Consider the following 18,627-nt stretch of genomic DNA (forward strand, 5'->3'; position numbering starts at 1 on the left):
AAACAATCAGTAGATTTGGTTTCCAGTACCATCTCTATGCTGATGACACCCAATTATACGCTTCTTCTCCTGACATCACACCAGCCTTTCTAGAAAACACCGGTGATTGTCTAAACGCTGTGTCTAATATCATGTCCTCACTATATCTGAAACTGTACCTGTCAAAGACTGAACTCCTGGTGTTTCCTCCCTCTACTAATGTACCTATACCCGACATTGCCATTTCTGTGTGTGGTTCCACTATTTCTCCCCAGCAACAGGCCCGCTGTCTTGGGGTCATACTTGATTCCGAGCTTTCCTTTGCCCCCCACATTCGATCACTGGCTTGCTCTTGTCATCTGCACCTCAAAAACTTTTCTAGAATTCGACCTTTTCTTACTTTTGACTCTGCAAAAACTCTTACTGTTTCTCTTATTCATTCTCGTCTCGACTATTGTAACTCTCTTCTAATCGGTCTCCCTCTTACCAAACTCTCCCCTCTCCAATGTGTCTTGAATGCTGCAGCCAGGATCATATTCCTCACCAATCGTTACACTGATGCCTCTACCTTGTGCCAGTCATTACACTGGCTACCCATCCACTCCTGAATTCAGTATAAACTTATTACCCTCACCCACAAAGCCCTCCATAGCTCAGCACCACCTTACATCTCCTCCCTTGTTTCAGTATACCACCCTATCCACACCCTCCGTTCTGCTGATGACCTGAGGTTAGCATCCTCAATAGTCAGAACCTCCCACTCCCGTCTCCAAGACTTTACACGTGCTGTGCCAATTCTTTGGAATGCACTTCTCAGGTCAATACGATTAGTCCCCAATCCCCACAATTTTAAGCGTGCCCTGAAAACGCATTTATTCAGACTGGCCTATCGCCTCAACACATTAACCTAATCTATCCCTGTGTGGCACAGCCAAAAGTTTTACCATAACCAGGTTCCCCGCATCATGTTCCCACATGCGTTATGCATCCATTAGCCCTCTGTGTTTGTACTGTTACACACTTAACATTATGGCTGGTCCATACAATCAGGGCAACTGTTACCACCGACCTTTCATGTCTACCTCTTTCCTCATAGACTGTAAGCTTGCGAGCAGGGCCCTCACTCCTCTTGGTATTTGTTGTATTCTACTGTATGTGATTATTGTTATGCTGTAATGTCTATTGTCTGTACAAATCTCCTCTGAAATGTAAAGTGCTGCGGAATATGTCGGCACTATAAAAATAAAATTTATTATTATATTAATCCCTAGAAAGTAGCTCTCAATAGGTGAGGGGCCCCAGAGGACCTAGAGAGCCCGAACATCTGTCTGACGCAACGCATGTCTGTGTGAACTTTTGACTGATGCTGTCATCTATAATGCAGAACCTGCACAGATTTAAAGAAACACAACATAGTAAGTTTACTAACCAGCAGAAAATTCACAAAAAGTATAGGAATGCATGGGAATTTTTAGGTAGCAACCGTAATGAGCAAAAGAAGGGAGCATCTGTGATTATTATTTGGAGAAGATTGTGCAGTTTTATTGAGATCAACCCCCTTAATTTCCTTAAAATGAGATGTACCTTTAAGAGGGGAGATCAACTCCGAAATTAAAATAAAAACACTTAGAATGTTCTATGATGATAAAATAAGTGGTATTCATCTTACAGATCCCATTCCAATCCTGCTTGGTTTCCTTGCTGGTCTCTGTACTCATTGTTAAGCAGTACTGCCTGTAGTGGTTATTACAAGGGCCAATGACTGACTGCAGAGGTTACATGTTCATACTGATGGTACAGAGATCAGCTGTGCACTTCCTGTCCAGTCCGGATGGACATGTAACTGCTGCAGCCAATGACGTGTTGGTCACTACTCGGCCAGTGATTGGATGCAGGAGTCACATACCAATGTAAAGCAAACAGGAAGTACAGAGACCGGTGGGGACCTAGGAAGAATTGGAGCAGAAGTGTTGGGCGGGAGATAGGTAAGGGGCATGTTACATATTTAATTATCTTACCATATTCTGGGTGTTTTTTTTTTAATTTCGGTGGCTGCACAGCCCCTTTAATTCTGCATCAATCTGTTGGACTGAAGGTCAGTTATTATAGGAAATAATTTGCTCATACGGTAATGTGGTATAGTGATTTCATGAATATGAGCTTATTTTTTTTTACAGTATTGTATACTAGTTGTGCTACAATTAGTCATTCCTTGTATATCGTATAAAATAACATTATGACCCTCCCAAAAAAATCAAATACTGACATCAATGGACAGAAAATCTGTACAGAAAACAGGAGCGGAACTGACATATGGAAATTAATGAGACCTGATTGAGGTGATGAGTTTACGGCAGAATATGTAGGAAAAGAAATGAGCACAAAGGTACTTGATTACTAAATGTATTCATCATAATATATCACCCCTGGGAAGAAGCGGAGGAGATGAAAAAATGAAAAAAAAAAAAAAAAAAAGGTAGAAAATGAACAGTATAAGAAAAAATAAAGCAGTCAATGATAAGAATGTGGGAATAAGTGAACGGGTAAAGAGGAGAGGATCTTTTACGCTTGCTCAGTCTACAAGGATCCAATTTATATAAATAATGAATTAATGAATTATTAATTAAATTAATATTAAAGGTTGATAAAAGCACCTCTGACAACCATAAACAGATATGACTAGAGAGGAAATGATCAAGGATGATGTACGCAGGTGGAAAAGAGGGGCACGAGCTAAAGTAAAGGATGCAGGGAGGCAGATGGAAGGGGGAGAAGACTGTTTTTTGGAGGTAGAACAGTTGGATAGTTAGAACTGCTAAATAAACTTTCTCAGCATTGTATACAATAAGTTTTTTTACCTGTCAACGGAGACGGCAGCCAACGTGAAACTACTGGCATACATAGACAGGTATATGGAGAAGTGAACAGCTTTGCAGAGGAATGCCCCAAATAACCATCCATCCAAGGTGTAGATAGTCGCTTGAAATGGCACACACAGTAGGATGAAGCATAAGTCAGCCACCCCCAGGTTTAGAATGAAGAGGTTTGTGGTGTTGTACTTGGTCTGGCCATTTCTTAGCAGTACAACCAAAACTAAACCATTCCCCACTGTGCCCAGAGCAAATATCAAGGAGAAGACGACGGGTACAATGATTCCCCCAGGGGGCAGTTCTGATGAGACTGATCCATTCCATGCCTGAGACATTGCTCTGATTCATTCACCTCCCTGCGGAGAACCAGAAACAGAAGAAGAGCAAAATTCAAGTTTATTAAATTACAATGTTCATTGCAATATTTTATCTTATAATTAATACAGATTATCTATCTATCTACAGTATCTATCTATCTATCTATCTATCTATCTATCTATCTATCTATCTATCATATATCTATCTATCTCTCTATCTATCTATGTACCATATCTGCCTCCACTACAGTTGTGGCAAAAAAATGGCATATTTTTTTTAAATAATTATGAAAATGAAAATAATTAGGCACACAATAAGTTATTTTTATACTTTACATATTAGTATTTTTTTTCTATGTCTGCTCTAACTTCTTCATCCAAGTAGTTATCATACATACAAAAAATAACCAGATGTAGCCGAGCTGACGTTTTACTGTTATACACACTGCACATGACTCACTAGATCTATCTATATTTCTAGGGACAACAACAGATAAAACACTGCGATATCAGCATACTTTGCACCAAAAGCCAAACTCAGCTCTGCTGTACTGACAAATTCATCACTACCTGAATGCACACCTGCAGGTAAGACCAAGGATTACCTTATTTCAATAGTGCTTTAATCTCTCCAATCATACAACTATTTCTACATACAGATGTACAGTTTAATGTGTCTATTACACTCAGATCAGTAATGTTTTAAAATGCTGTATTTCATTATAAAGGAATCCAACACAAAAGGAAAAATTGAAACATTTTATAGCTTAAAGTAACAACATAATAAAATAACATTGCAATATACATTTGTGCCAGATAAGTATTGGTCACATGTATTCTCTAGGAGCAGGTAGAAATACTTTGTGGAAATACTTGTTTGCTTAAACAGAAAGCATATAGATTCATATACAATGTGTGTGTGTATGTATATATATTATATATCACGCTTCTAGATATGGTGCTAATATATGAGTATGTCAGTAGAGCATATCCTCCCCTGTGTGCCCCTGTATTCCCCCTGGATAATTCGATTACAGGTACAATATCCACATCCACGAACCTGTGTGGAAGAATTCCTGACTCTAGTGGCCATGAAGCCCCGAGCATATGCTTTGCGGCTACTGAGCGCTCCATTGTTTATAATGTGCGTAGAAAAGCTTTTCCCCTTCTTACCTTCTGTCTAAGCTGCTGTACTTGTTTCATCTCCCTCTTTCTCTATCCAGTATTCTCTTCTGCTCCCTCCTCCTCTCACATTCATTCCATCCCTCCCTCTTTCACAGTCCCTTTCCCCGCTCTTCTTTTTCCACACAAGCCGTCTTAATGTATTCAGACTGTCTCGTTCAATCATTGTGTCTCAATTGTATGACTACTTGTTTAATAGACTCTGCAGCGTTACATAGATTAGAAGTTGGCGTAGGCTATCCTTATGTAATTATGCTTGTAGCATGGAAATTTGCTTCTCCTTGGTCTTGTTTAATTGACGTCAATAAGCAATTAAAATTCTATCTTCTCGGTCCGGTCTTTTGTGTCCCACACCTGGCTGTCTCTTCTTGTCTGTACCATAAGCATTCAAGGTAAAACATACTAAGTTATTCCCATGGTAATGAAAAGGAAAAGATTGGTGCCATGTTGGGTGCCAACTCATGGATTGGCTGACGTCAAACATTTGCCGGATTGTGTAAGGCGGCACCTACATTAATGCTCTACAATGAGCATTGTTATGTTCAGTCACCTTAAGGTACTGTCACACTTAGCGATGTACCAGCGATCCCGACCAGCAATATGACGTGGTCAGGATCGCTGGTACATCGCTAAGTGGTCGCTAGTGAGCTGCCACACAGGCAGATCTCACCAGCGACATCGCTGGGGATGGGGGTCGCTACTTACCTGTCACACTAGGCGATCCTGCGTCCTCCCGCCCGGCTCCACGCTCGTCGCTCATCTCTCCACAGGAAACCCAGCAGGAAGCTGACGACGAGAAATGGTCCTGGACGCTCTCGCGCGATCAGCGATAGCCAGCGGGGGAGCCAGTCGTAGGTAAGTATCAGACACAGCGATATCGCTAGCAATATCACTATAACGTCAGTTAGGTGGATTCATAACTGGCTTAGTGATCGGACCCAAAGAGTGGTCATAAATGGCTGCACATCCAGTTGGAAGAATGTCTCAAGTGGGGTACCACAGGGCTCTGTCCTGGGCCCTGTATTGTTCATCATCTTTATCAACGATTTAGATGAAGGAATTGAGGGTAAACTGATTAAATTTGCTGATGACACAAAGCTAGGAGGAATAGCTAATACTAGAGAAGAGAGAGAGAGGATTCAAAAAGATATAAATAAACTGGAGAAGTGGGCAGCAACTAACAGAATAGTTTTTAACAGGGAGAAATGCAAAGTACTAGATCTGGGCAATAAAAATGAAAAAAGCATATACAGAATGGGAGGAATAGGGCTAAGTGACAGCACATGTGAAAAAGACTTGGGTATACTAATAGATCACAGACTGAATATGAGTCAACAGTGTGATGCAACAGCAAAAAAGGCAAATGCAATTCTAGGATGCATTAACAGAAGCATACAGTCTAGATCACGTGAAGTCATTATTTCCCTCTACTCCTCTTTGGTCAGACCTCATCTGGAATATTGTGTCCAGTTTTGGGCACCACATTTTAAAAAAGACCTCAACAAACTGGAGCAAGTTCAGAAAAGAGCAACCAGAATGGTGACCGGTCTGCAAACCCTGTCTTATGAGGAAAGGTTGCAGGATTTGGGAATGTTTAGTTTGCAAAAGAGAAGACTGAGAGGAGACTTAATAGCTGTCTACAAATATCTAAAGGGCTGTCACATTGTAGAAGGATCAACTTTATTCTCATTTGCACAAGGAAAGACTAGAAGCAATGGGATGAAACTGAATGGGAGGAGACACAGATTAGATATTAGAAAAAACTTTTTGACAGTTAGAGTGATCAATGAGTGGAACAGGCTGCTACGAGAAGTGGTGAGTTCTCCTTCAATGGAAGTCTTCAAACAGAGGCTGGACAGACATCTGACTGGGATGATTTAGTGAATCCTGCTTTGAGCAGGGGGTTGGACCAGATGGCCCAGGAGGTCCCTTCCAACTCTACAATTCTATGATTCTATGATTCTATGATATTGCTAGCGATATCGCTTAGTGTGACAGTACCTTTAAACCAGTATTCACACATGCCTGTCTATGTTTGCATTTAGCCTAATTGTGCAAATAATGTCCAAGAAATAAAACTTTGGTCTCTGCTTGGCCTCCTCTCTTGAGGTGGTAGACTAGGCTATTACATACAAAAAAATAGAAAAAGTGTCTTAGAGATAAGTATCCCTGGAAACTTTCAAGGTAGTCAGTCTATGGTCTGGGTGATGTGTCTGGAGTATGTATTGGTCTGGATTCCAGGTCAAATAGCTCTAAATGGTTCACCAAGCACCAAAGGAATGTAAGTAAAACTTAGCCTTTAATCATATAGGATATAATGAATTGGTAGAATGTGCATGTATTAAAAACCAAAAGCCTTATTGCTAACGCGTTTTGAGTAGAAAAACCTTTAATAATAGCTAATTAAGAGTTTTTCTACCTGACACGTATAAGCATTATATTTTTTTTCAATAGGTGAACATTCTGTCAATTTTCTTATCCTATATGAATAAAGGCTAAGTTTTAACTACTTTCCTTTGGTGCTGGAGAACATCTCCTTTTGGACCATTTAGACTATGCTATTGTGCCTTTAAAAAAATCATACACTGCCAACAAGTGGAGCCCAAGGTCTTATCTTTTTTACTTTGATAGCCTCATTAGAACAAATAGATACTAAGATATACATGGAGGAACATGTCTGAATGCCAGCGTCAGGTGTTGTGAACACTTTTGACCTGGCTTCTGAGTTTGGGCTGCCTCTGGTGGTTGCTGCTGGTAATGGAGCTGGTCTGGCTGACAGAAGTCAATCACCTGAGGAGGATGATTGGAGGTCAGGTGTTACAGACTGGAGAGATTTAAGTGAGCAACCTTCCCTCAGTTGTTGCCGGTGATTTGGCTTTCTTCCTGAGCATTTTGGAAGTCTGCCTACCTCCTGCTTTGTCCTGCATCTTTCAGATAAGTTATTTGCTTGAATCTTTTTGCATTTGATCCATTTTTTGCTTTTCTCTGAATTTTGCTCTGCTGGTGTGAGTTCAGCCTTGTTCCCTGCTGGGACCTGTGCTGGACTCTGTTCCATATGCCACAGCTCATGTCAGACTTTTCAGTATTTCTAATCCCCTGTTATATCAGTATTTTTTGTTTTGTGTCCAGTTCACACCAGAGTTCTGATTTAGTGGGGGAGAGGTCGTGTGGCCCCAGTATTTTTGCATATCAGACGCGATTGATTTTTCTTGGGGTTTTTTGTGTGATTGCAGACCGTATCCTTTCCTGTCCTGTTCTAGCTAGACAGTTTGGGCTCCATCATTTGCTTACTCTATTTTCTGCCTGTGTTTTGTGCCTCATCTTGTCTCACTGGCAATATATGTTCGGGGCCTATCTATTCCTTTGGGGTTCTACTCCCGGGCAGTTTAGCTTTTCCCTTTCTCTCTTTTGGCTTAGTTAATTCTTTGGCAGTGCCGAGGCGTCTAGGGCATCGTAGGTACGTCCCACGGCTAATTCTAGTTGTGTTGTCAGTTTAGGGGTCTGCAATCCGCTAACTTACCAACCTCTCTGGTTATCTGATTGCCTAGCTATCCCCTGCTATCCTCCTCGGTTACCTAATCATAACAGTCAGGTATTCACACAAAATCCCAGAGTAAATACTCAGGGCAGAGCATCAAGTGATATGAATCAATTTGTGGCAAATGATACTGGGATCTGTTCTTTATTTTGTTCTTTTTCCTCAAAATCTTGGACCCATACTTTCTTTTTTTGCAGTAAATATAACTCATTGTTGGCTTTCTGCAGACTAGAACTACCATGACGCATGGTTGCCAATTGGATTTAAAAAAAATTCTGGAGAACGTATTAAAAAATAATAGACAGCCAACATTTTTTACAGCTGGAAAATCATAGTAATTCTTAAACCCCTTCACAACATCCGCCATACACATACTGCGCTGCTGGAGGTGCGTTCCCGCAGACAACTGTACCTATACGACGTGACGATTAGGCCGCGATCACACACAGCGAGATACGGCCGAGTCTCGCAGGTTAAAACCAAGCTCTGGCGCCGGCACTCCGGAGTGGAGCGTGCAGCCGCACAGTAATATATGGATCACTGGTGCATTGCTAAGTGGTCGCTAGTGAGCTGCCACACAGGCAGATCTCACCAGCGACATCGCAGGGGTCGGGGGTCGCTACTTACCTGTCAGACGCGGCGATCCTGATGTCCTCCCGCCCGCGTCCACGTGTCGCTCGTCGTCACAGCAGAAAGCGCCACAGGAAGCTGACAACGAGAAATGATCCAGGACTTTCTCGCGCGACCAGCGATAACCAGCGGGGGAGCCATTCGGAGGTAAGTATCACATGTAGAGATATCGCTAGCAATATCGCTGCTACGTCACAAAATCGGTGCCTTTACAGCGATATTGCTAGTGATATTGCAGTGTGTAACGGGGGCTTTAGGCTCGGCGCACATTTATCCTGTTCTCTACGCTGAACGCTTACACCTGGGTTTCCATATAAAACTCTGAAATATGTGATTCGGACAGAACCCATGGCAAAAGATTCCCTATGAGGCAGGAGACACTGTGGACTCTGTCTAGCCTATGAACCGTCAGTGTCTGTCCTTTTCAGCATACATAAAAGCGCAGTGGGCCACAGTTTGGTATACTTCGGAAAAGAAGGACATCACTGAACAAAGGCCAGACAGAGTCCAGATTAACTCTGTTGCCTCATTACAGTGAATTGATCCCATGTTAAATGACACCTTGTCAGAACTGAAAAATGTAACGATTCCACCCCTAAGTATGTTTTAGGATGCAGTGATTGACAAATCAGTCTTGTCCAGTTTTTCAGGGACGCGCTGAGCTGTCTTTGTTTTTATTGACAGCTCACCTTTCCAATTTGACACTGTTAGGTGCTGAGCTCTCGCCAGATGCTCCCGTTCCCTTGAGTGCTCAGCGACTTAACTGAGCTGGCATTCTTAAATAGCTGCCAGCCATAGCTTCAGCTCTGTATGTTTGGTTTTCACTCTTCCTAGTGCCTTGCTAATTGATCTATTGCTGCCTGACCTTGAACCTCGTTCTGACCATTCATTTGTCTTTTCCTTTTGCTCTGTTCCACTATCCTGGTATTTTGACCTCGGACCGTTATCTTACTACGCCTTTGTCTCTTCCCTCTATTTATGACATACCCTCCTGGCTATTGATCTTTGACTTTTTGACAATCCTGACTCATAGCTTGTCTGTGTGAAGTGACTCAGCATCAGAATTGACCTGGTTTAATTGTTATGTTTACAGCCCATAATACAGAAATAAACTCATTGGCTGCATTCATGGCAAACTGTAAAATAATGATGATTACAATTTTAATAATCTGTACAAGCTCTTCCTGGTTCATAAAAATTAACGACACAGGCACATCAAATTATTTTTATGGACGGGGAAAAGTGCCCTATTTTTAGGGATGCTCCAAGAATTCCTATAAGATTGATAATCCTGCTATGGTGGCAAAATTAATTTCTTTAATTGCTTCTACTGTATTTACACTACCATTCTAGTTTCCAATCATCAAATAATGGGGTCCAATCTCATTTTGCTATGAGACCCTGTAAATTCTAGTTATCTAAATGCATGTAGCCCAGAAAGGGAACATCATTTGGGAAGGAATGTGTCCAATTTCGGCAGGACATTGTCTTCCTTGTACACTGATTTGAAACCAAGCAGCATGGCATGGTGGCTTGCAAATAATTCATTTCCCTAGTTTCAGCAGAGTTGCAGTATTTTTCAGAGATCTAGGACCCGGACACTAAGCAGGGAGCTGCATTGGCAACCAAAATCACGGCAATGCTCTATGATTGTCCTCAAGAGGAGCCCAGTGCGGGATATCATTTGGGGCCATCAAAATTAGTGGTCTGGTCCCAGCTGGACATGTGTTTGCCCCTAATTCCAGATTGGGTTGTGTGGCACACAGCTGCAGGCTCCAATGGCTGGTGGGCAATCTCATTAGCAATCATCTACATCTAGTGCGTCACCTTTGGTCCCTTGTGACATTAGCAGAAAATTTAATTAGTTGTGTTAAACAAAGATGCAGGGGCTGCAAAAACATGATTGACGGAATCAGCGTATGGAGCTTCCCCAATGTGATCAATTAACTCTGTCACCTCTGTAAAGTTGGTACGGATACACCACACACAAACAAACACTGACAAGAGTGGTATTGTTTTGGGAAAATAAATGGTATTTCCATTTTAATACAAAGCAATTTTTTTTAATTAAACATATGATGTCCGGTAAAGCTGGTGGAGTGCAAGTGTGGACATAGCATTAGTGCAACCTGGGAAACGTGAGAAAAAAACAGATTTTTATGTGCTGCTGATAAGTGGAAATGAGGATGCAAAATCAGGAACTGTATTAATGTGGTTTTAATTGACGCGTTTCGAAGTGCACACACTTCTAACCACATAATCATACAAGAGGCAGTCAGATAGTTTTATAGTGACTGAAATCAAATAAAGGTGCCAAAAAGATACATGATATGTCAAACTTCACTGGTTGCCGTTCATACACCAAACAGATCTCTACATTGTTTGAATTTCCATGAATTCTCTAATGCTTTTCCCTTTTTCACACTCCTTGCATATGGCTCACCTAAATAATCATACCCTTTAACACAATCATTTACATAACATTAGTTCAATTCCAAACTTCACACATTAATTTTTATTTTCATTTATATTTTATTTTTCATCAATTCATAAGAAATTATGTATATTTTATTTAAACTATATACAAATGTATACACATATCCAATTGAAAATATTTTAATCACACAATGTAGAGATCTGTTTGGTGGTGATATCCTGATTATATGGTGATTTCTTGAGGAAGAAAACTCATCAATTTAAACCACATTAATACAGTTTCTGGCTTTGGATCCTCATTTCCACTTATCAGCAGTGCGGAAAAATCTACATATTCCATATATTGTTTTTTTTTATAAGGGCCCACTTCTGTCTGTGTCCGCTTTTGATGGGGTGTATCTTATATAAAAATCTTAAGATAACAAAGGTGTAACTCCTGGCTCTGCCATAGTTATGAATGCTTTTCTTGGCTGAGTGATCAGGAGTTCTTTATGGGGAGAGAGCAGTAAAATGCTGTCAGCGTCAACTGGTAGCTACTTATCCACATACATAACAAAAGGATTGGAGAAAAATTGGAACCACCTGATCTATATCTTTCCCAGCATCATCCTTCAGAGGAGAGATGGCTGGCCAAAATCAGCGGATTTTATTGACTTTAAAGGGGTTGTCCACTACTAGGACATCCGCTTTTCAATCAGCACATTTGACTCCCAAAAATAACAACACTTATACTCCCCTGCAGTGCTGGTGTCGTTCCCGCGATGTCAGCACTGGCACTCCTGGGGATCGTGTGACATTGTTATAACATAATCTTCTTGTTCCCAATCTGCACTGGCTTCACTATCCCCACCTTTGGACAAATCAGACATCTAGAGAAAATCAGAGCTACGGCTGGCTGACTGACTACCTCTTGATGTCTTGTCTGAAGGCAAGAAGAGTGAAGCCAGGGCTGATTGGACGCAGGGCTTGCATGTCATAATCTCACGCGATCCTCGGGCGAGCCGGTGTCGACATCGCCGGAATGTTGCCAGCACAATAGGCTAGTATAAATGTTGTTATTTTATGGGGGCAAATGTGCTGATTGAGAAGGGGTTGTCTGAGTAGTGGACATCCCCTTTAATATACACAACTAAAGTCAGGGTACAAGGTACCCAGAAAAACACCACTCAAAAGAGTATAAAATATAAAATGTTTAATTAAGGATTAAATGTAAAAAAGACATTAAACAGAGTAAATGGGACATGTAAGAGGATTCAAAAGGGGATAAAATCAAGTAGCTAAAGGTGGGAGGGGGTTTTCACAAAATGTAAAGGGTAGAAAGGTAGTCTATATCAGGCAAAGCAGGGAATATTAATGAACTTCCATGATTAGATAAGAATTTGCATGTAAGGCATAATACCGTAAATCATAATATAGACTATTAAAACTGTATAGTGACAAAAATAATCAGTCCTTGTATATGTACAGTATATCATGCAGTACACTATTGGAAGACCAGTACGAAAAAAGAAAAAAAAGGCTTAATCAGTCCATATCTAATATTAACCCCTTTCTGACATCTGACGTACTATCCCGTCCAGGTGCCCTGGGCCCGTATGCCCATGGACGGGATAGTACGTCATAGCGATAAGCTGCGTTCACGGGTGGAGCGCAGCTGATCACGGCTAGGTGTCAGCTGATTATCACAGCTGACACCCATCACTATGGGCCAGGAGCTGTCACGGACCGCTCCCGGCACATTAACCCCTGGCTCACTGTGATCAAACATGATCACAGTGTACCGGGGGCATAGGGAAGAATTGTGCAGGGAGTGGCCTCCCTGCATGCTTCCCTGAGCCCTTTGAAACAACGCGATGTGCTCATGTTGTTCCGATGGCCTCCGTCCTGCAGGCCCCCGAATTCAAGATGACCGCGGGGGCATTCCGGGTCCTGCAGGGAGGCGGCTTTCTCAGTGCCTGCTGAGAGCACATGCCCAAAATGGTACCAATAAAAACGTCAACTCGTCCCGCAAAAAATAAGACCTCACATGATTCTGTGGGTCAAAATATAGCTCTCAAAATGTGGTGATGCAAAAACTATTTTTTTGCAATAAAAAGCGTCTTTTAGTGTGTGACAGCTGCCAAACAAAAACCAGCTATAAATAGTAAATCAAACCCCCCTTTATCACCCCCTTAGTTAGGGAAAAATAATAAAATTTAAAAAAAAAAAGGATTTATTTCCATTATCCCATTAGGGCTAGGGTTGAGATTAGGGTTGGAGTTAGAATTGGGGGGTTTCCACTGTTCAGGCACATCAGGGACTCTCCAAACGCGAAATGGCGTCTGATCTAAATTCCAGCCAATTCTGCGCTGAAAAAGTCAAATGGTGCTCCTTCCCTTCCAAGCTCTGCCATGCGCCCAAAACAGTGGTGTACCCCCACATAAGGGGTATCAGCGTACTCAGGACAAACTGCAAAACAACTTTTGGGGTCCAATTTCTCCTGTTACAGTTTAGGCACATCAGGGGCTCTCCAAACACGACAAAACACCCGCAGGCCATTCCATCAAAGTCTGCATTCCAAAATGTCACTACTTCTCTTCCGAGCCCCAATGTGTGCCCATACAGTAGTTTTCTCCCATATATGGGGTATCAGCGTACTCAGGACAAATTAGACAACAACGTTTGGAGTCCAAATTCTCCTGTTACCCTTGGGAAAATAAAAAAATTGGGGACTAAACGATCTTGTTTGTGGAAAAAATATGATTTTATTTTATATTTTCATCCCCGGCGATATAAACTTCTGCGAAGCACTTGGGGGTTCAAAGTGCTCACCACACATCTAGATAAGTTCCTTGGGGGGGGTCTAGTTTCAAAAATGGGGTCACTTGTGGGGGGTTTCCACTGTATATGCACATCAGGGGCTCTCCAAATGCAATATGGCATCAAGCCAATTCTGCATTGAAAAAGTCAAACGGTGCTCATTCCCTTGCGAGCTCTGCCATGCGCCCAAACAGTGGTTTACCCCCACATATGGGGTACCAGCATAGGACAAATTGCACAATAACTTTTGGGGTCCTGTTTCCCTAGGGAAAATAAAAATTGGCGGTGAAAAGATCATTTTTGTGGAAAAAATGATTTTTTAATTGTACGGCTGTACGTTATAAACTTCTGTGAAGCCCCTGGGGGTTCAAAGTTCTCACCACACATCTAGATATGTTCCTTGGGGGGTATAGTTTCCAAAATGGGGTCACTTGTAGGGGGCTTCCACTGTTTAGGCACAAACACGACATGGTGTGCGGTCTCAATTCCAGCCAATTTTTGCGTTGAAAAAGTCAAATGGCGCTCATGCCCTTCCGTGCTCTGCCATGCGCCGAAACAGTGGTTTCCCCCACATATCAGGTATCAGTGTACTCAGGACAAATTGCACAATAACTTTTTCAGTCCAATTTCTTCTGTTACCCTTGGTAAAATAAAAAACAATTGGACGTGAAATAATTTTTTTGTGAAAAAATTTAAATGTTAATTTTTTTCATTTTTTTAAACATTCAAAAAATTCCTGTGAAGCACCTGAAGGGTTAACAAACTTTTTGAATGTGGTTTTGAGCACCTTGAGTGGTGCAGTTTTTAGAATGGTGTCACTTTTGGGTATTTTCTATCATATAGATCCCTCAAAGTGACTTCAAATGTGATGTGGTCCCAAAAAAAAATGGTGATGGAAAAATGAGAAATCGCTGGTCAACTTTTAACCCTTATAACTTCCTAACAAAAAAAAAATTTTGGTTCCAAAATTGTGCTGATGTAAAGTAATCATATGGGAAATGTTACTTATTATGTATTTTGTGTGCCATATGTGGCACCCCTGAGGGTTCAGATGCCACAGAGATACTGCACCTCATCCAGAGGTGTAGTATCCCATTATCCCAGATAAGATGGAGACACCTGACCACACTCAGACACCTGCATCAACCAACACACTTAGAACAGCAGGGCACCCTTTATGACCCCTGCTTGGTTCATAAAGAGTGTTGGGTAGTGGGTGGAGCTTAGGTTTAGAGCGTGAGAACTGTAGGAAGTTTGGACAGTTCCCCTTAGGGGGAGGAAGTGAGAGGACGTGTCTGCAGCAGCTCCTAGTCAGGAGGAGCTGCTGGATGGAGTGAGCTTTGAGAGGAAGTTCCCAGGAGGGAAAAGGGGTTCTCCCAGAGGCACGGGTGGAGAGTGCTCCCCGTGGAGCTCGTTCCACGCTGACGGATGTCAGGTGGGGGAGAATCCAGGTCACAGAAGGGTCTCGGCCCCTAGCCTAGTGGAGTAGACAACAGGACTCAGCTAGCAAGCCAATAGCTGGGGCAACTTTAGGGGCCACAGCCAACTACCACAGTTATCTTCTCTGGAAAGGCAGCTATATAGGATCAAAGAAACGCATTGGCCACGTTATCTGACAAGATTCGCAGCTGCTGGCCTGGGACACTGACTATGAGGTCCTGGAAGGGAAGGCAAGTGGAAAGCAGCATTGTGGAGACGGCCAGGAAAGGCACATATTGAAGGAAGGGCTGGAAAGGTGTATTTCATCTCACTGAGAGTTGACTGAGCCCCTTACCTGAAGAACATAGTACTAAGCGGGCATCTGTGCGCACCAGAAACTGTGAGTAAAGCTTTGGAACTGCACTCCACTGTGTCCTTTGAATTCTTGCCTGAACACTTACCCAGCACTGCTACATCTAACATCAGCAACCATTACATCTTCAACCAATCACCACTGCCCTGGGACAACAGCTCTGCCTGTGGAGAGCTATTCCATCACTGCTGCAACACACCATCAGTCCCAGAGGATCTGCACTGCAGAGCTGGTCGCTTCTGACCAGAAACCACAGGTGGCGTCATGAACACTTAATACAAAAACTCTTTATTTCTCATTCCCCTTGTAAATACATCCCCTTTCCATTGGAGCCCCAGGGCCACGGACCGGGTCACTGCCACTGTGACATTGTCCTCTTTAAGGAAGTGGCCTGGTACTGAGTATTTCCCACTGCCCTGGCAGGCTCTCCACATACCTCTGTGATTTAAAGGCATAAAAATTCAAAGTTGGAAAATTGCTAAATTTTCAAAATTTTCACCAAATTTCCATTTTTTTCACAAATAAACGCAAGTTATATCAATGAAATTTTAACACTAACATGAAGTACAATATGTCATGAGAAAACAATGTGAGAATCACCGGGATCCATTGAATCGTTCCAGAGTTATTGCCTCATAAAGAGACAGTGGTACGAATTGTAAAAATTGGCCCGGTCATTAACGTGCAAACCACCCTTGGGGGTAAAGGTGTTAAGGTGATATAGAGCTTACCCATATTGAGGTGAAGGGACCCCAAATGTAGCCATCAGTGCCCCGATGCGCGTTTCACTCAAGGGGAGTATGGGGGCGCATTTAGACTCTGTCCTGTTTCATGTACTGGTCACACTTCCATGTGAACTGGTGTTTTCCTTGGTTTTCCTTATCTTCAGCTCTCTTCTCTGAGTGTTGTTAGTTGTTATAAAAGCTGGATAAGTGATTCAGTCAAATCTGTCCAGGACAAGGTTTAGCAGAATTTACTGTGCATGCAAATTGCAAAGCATCAAATCATCTGGCATAAGGTGATACATTAAAAATGATTTAACTTTAAAAAAAGAAAATTTTACAAAATGTAACACAGATCCTTTGCTTATATTAGCTGTAAATATTCAATGATTTTATCCATCTTGAAGAAAAATACATTCCTGATAATCTCATTGTGTTGTGAAAAATGCAGTGTCTGCCCTGTTGGTATAATTCTCCCCAGATACAGTGGAAACCATGTAGTTCTACTTAAATTGGAAAATGACTGGAAAATAAATGTCTGGAAAGTACAGTAATATAAATTTTTACAAGGAGAGAGAAAGTTGTAGAATTTTATGGAGTTCACAGAAATACATACAATGCATAAAATAAAAACTTGCACGTTGTCACAATCTCTTTGCTGTGCGTGAAGTTTAGTCTAAAAAAGCAACTTATAAAGGAAAAAAGAAGGGATGGCACCACATGTATAGTCTCATGGATAAGAAGATAGGAGAGGGATTCACACTTACCTAGAAATATTGAGCTGTCAGACACAAATATGGATACCAATAACCTGCGATACTTCTTAAAAACACATTTCGTACTACTACTGGGTGCTAAAGAGGTTACCGAAAGAAATGAACTGGATTAGAAGTTGCTGTACATGAAACGTGTAGGAGCATGTTCACACTGGCCATTAAAGAGACAAAACCTAAGATAGAAATAAAATGAACATATACCCTGCTGTAAGTAAGTAAAAAGCAATATCACATATAAAAAAGAATAAAAGCCATCCCACCAGTGCCAAGGTGTACCCATTCGGGATGGTCCTAACCTCCAGTATTAATCCTTTCACGACATGTGCCACATATAGCGCCGATAGCAGAACATGAGAGAGTGATGAGAAGATTTTCAGCAGCCAGCGCTGTGGAAAAGCGTGAACAGCACCGCTGCTTCCCAGGCGCCGGTAAGTGTCACACTGATGATACACGAATGTCACCCGTGTGGCATCTGTGTGCAGGTGTGCGGGACGTTTTGCGGTCCATGCAGCTTTTAAAAAACGGGCATGTCAGCATGTTTTGCCTACGGACAGACGTGCACAGACGTGATGACAACCCATGACTATCATTACGGAACTCCTATGAAACCTGCTTGTGGCAGAGCTTTGAAGGAGACTGTGATTTCTGCTGAAGCATCGCTGCATATAACACAAGCGATCAGACAATCGCATCTTCAAGTCCCCTAAGAGGGCTAAGCAAATCAGTAAAAAGTTTTTAAAAAAATGAAATGAATAAAGGTTCAAATCACCCCTTTACCCCCAGTGAAAATAAAGATATTAAATAAATGAAAAAAAAATGCACATGTTTGGTATCATCGCATTCAGAAAAGTCAGATCTATCAAAAAATAAAAACAATTAACCAGTTTGGTAAACACCAAAGACGGAAAAATTTAATGAATGCCAAAATTACATTTTTTTGGTTGTTACAATTCCACAAAAAATGCTGTAACAGGCACTTAAAAAGTCAAATCTATCCCAAAATGATACTCATGAAAGAGTTGTCTTGTCCCACAAAAATAAGCGATCATGCAGCTCCATCAGATGAAAAGTAAAAATCACAGGGGTCTCGGAAAATGGCGAAAATAATAAGAAAACTGGACATGTTTGGTATCACCGTATTGATGAGGAGAATCATATTGCATGATCATTTTTACCATACAATGTATACCTTAACTCCTTTCCGATATCAGGCGTAGATCGATCTGATCATCGCCTGTATGTAGCAGAGCCAATCGGACAAGTGCATCTTCTAGTCTTCCATGTAGACTATTGAAGCATGCCAAAAGTAAAAAAAAATATGGTTTTCAAAATGTTAAAAAAATAAAAAAATATAAAAGTTCAAATCACCCCCCTTTTGCCTCATTCAAAATAAAACAAGGGCCGTTACGTGTCCATCACTGCGCACTGGGTTAATGTGGTGGATGCAGGGTCCACAGGGGACAGCGACGGTGGGACAGTGCTGCCTAGCCCACGGTAGAGGAAACAGTTGGCTGTAGGCGTTTGACCCTCCTCCTCCTCCTCCTCCAGAAGCGAAAGCTCGTCCACAGAGCGCAGTCGCATGAGCA

The 18,627-nt window shown here is 41.8% G+C and overlaps 2 protein-coding genes across 3 annotated transcripts in view; one reads left to right on the forward strand and one right to left on the reverse strand.

The window, feature by feature from the left end:
• The window catches only part of GALR3 (galanin receptor 3), a 45,862-nt gene extending 41,413 nt beyond the window's left edge, over positions 1-4,449 (reverse strand). The window contains exons 1-2 of one of the 2 annotated variants that reach the window (XM_073549551.1): positions 4,340-4,449; positions 2,838-3,205 (exon numbers count right to left, since the gene is read on the reverse strand). In XM_073549551.1, the coding sequence (XP_073405652.1) occupies positions 2,838-3,184 (347 nt within the window). In that variant the 5' untranslated portion in view covers positions 3,185-3,205; positions 4,340-4,449. The other variant, XM_073549552.1, reaches the window with a different exon arrangement.
• LOC141052332 (uncharacterized) overlaps positions 3,367-18,627 on the forward strand; it is a 357,130-nt gene continuing 341,869 nt past the window's right edge. Inside the window, exon 1 of the mRNA XM_073549549.1 lies at positions 3,367-3,754. The gene's annotated coding sequence lies outside the window, so the exon portion shown is untranslated. The remainder of the gene's footprint in view (positions 3,755-18,627) is intronic.

This window comes from Dendrobates tinctorius, unplaced genomic scaffold, assembly GCF_039654945.1.
Source record: "Dendrobates tinctorius isolate UK_male_01 unplaced genomic scaffold, ASM3965494v1 ptg000159l, whole genome shotgun sequence".
In the NCBI taxonomy this organism is placed as follows: domain Eukaryota; kingdom Metazoa; phylum Chordata; class Amphibia; order Anura; family Dendrobatidae; genus Dendrobates; species Dendrobates tinctorius.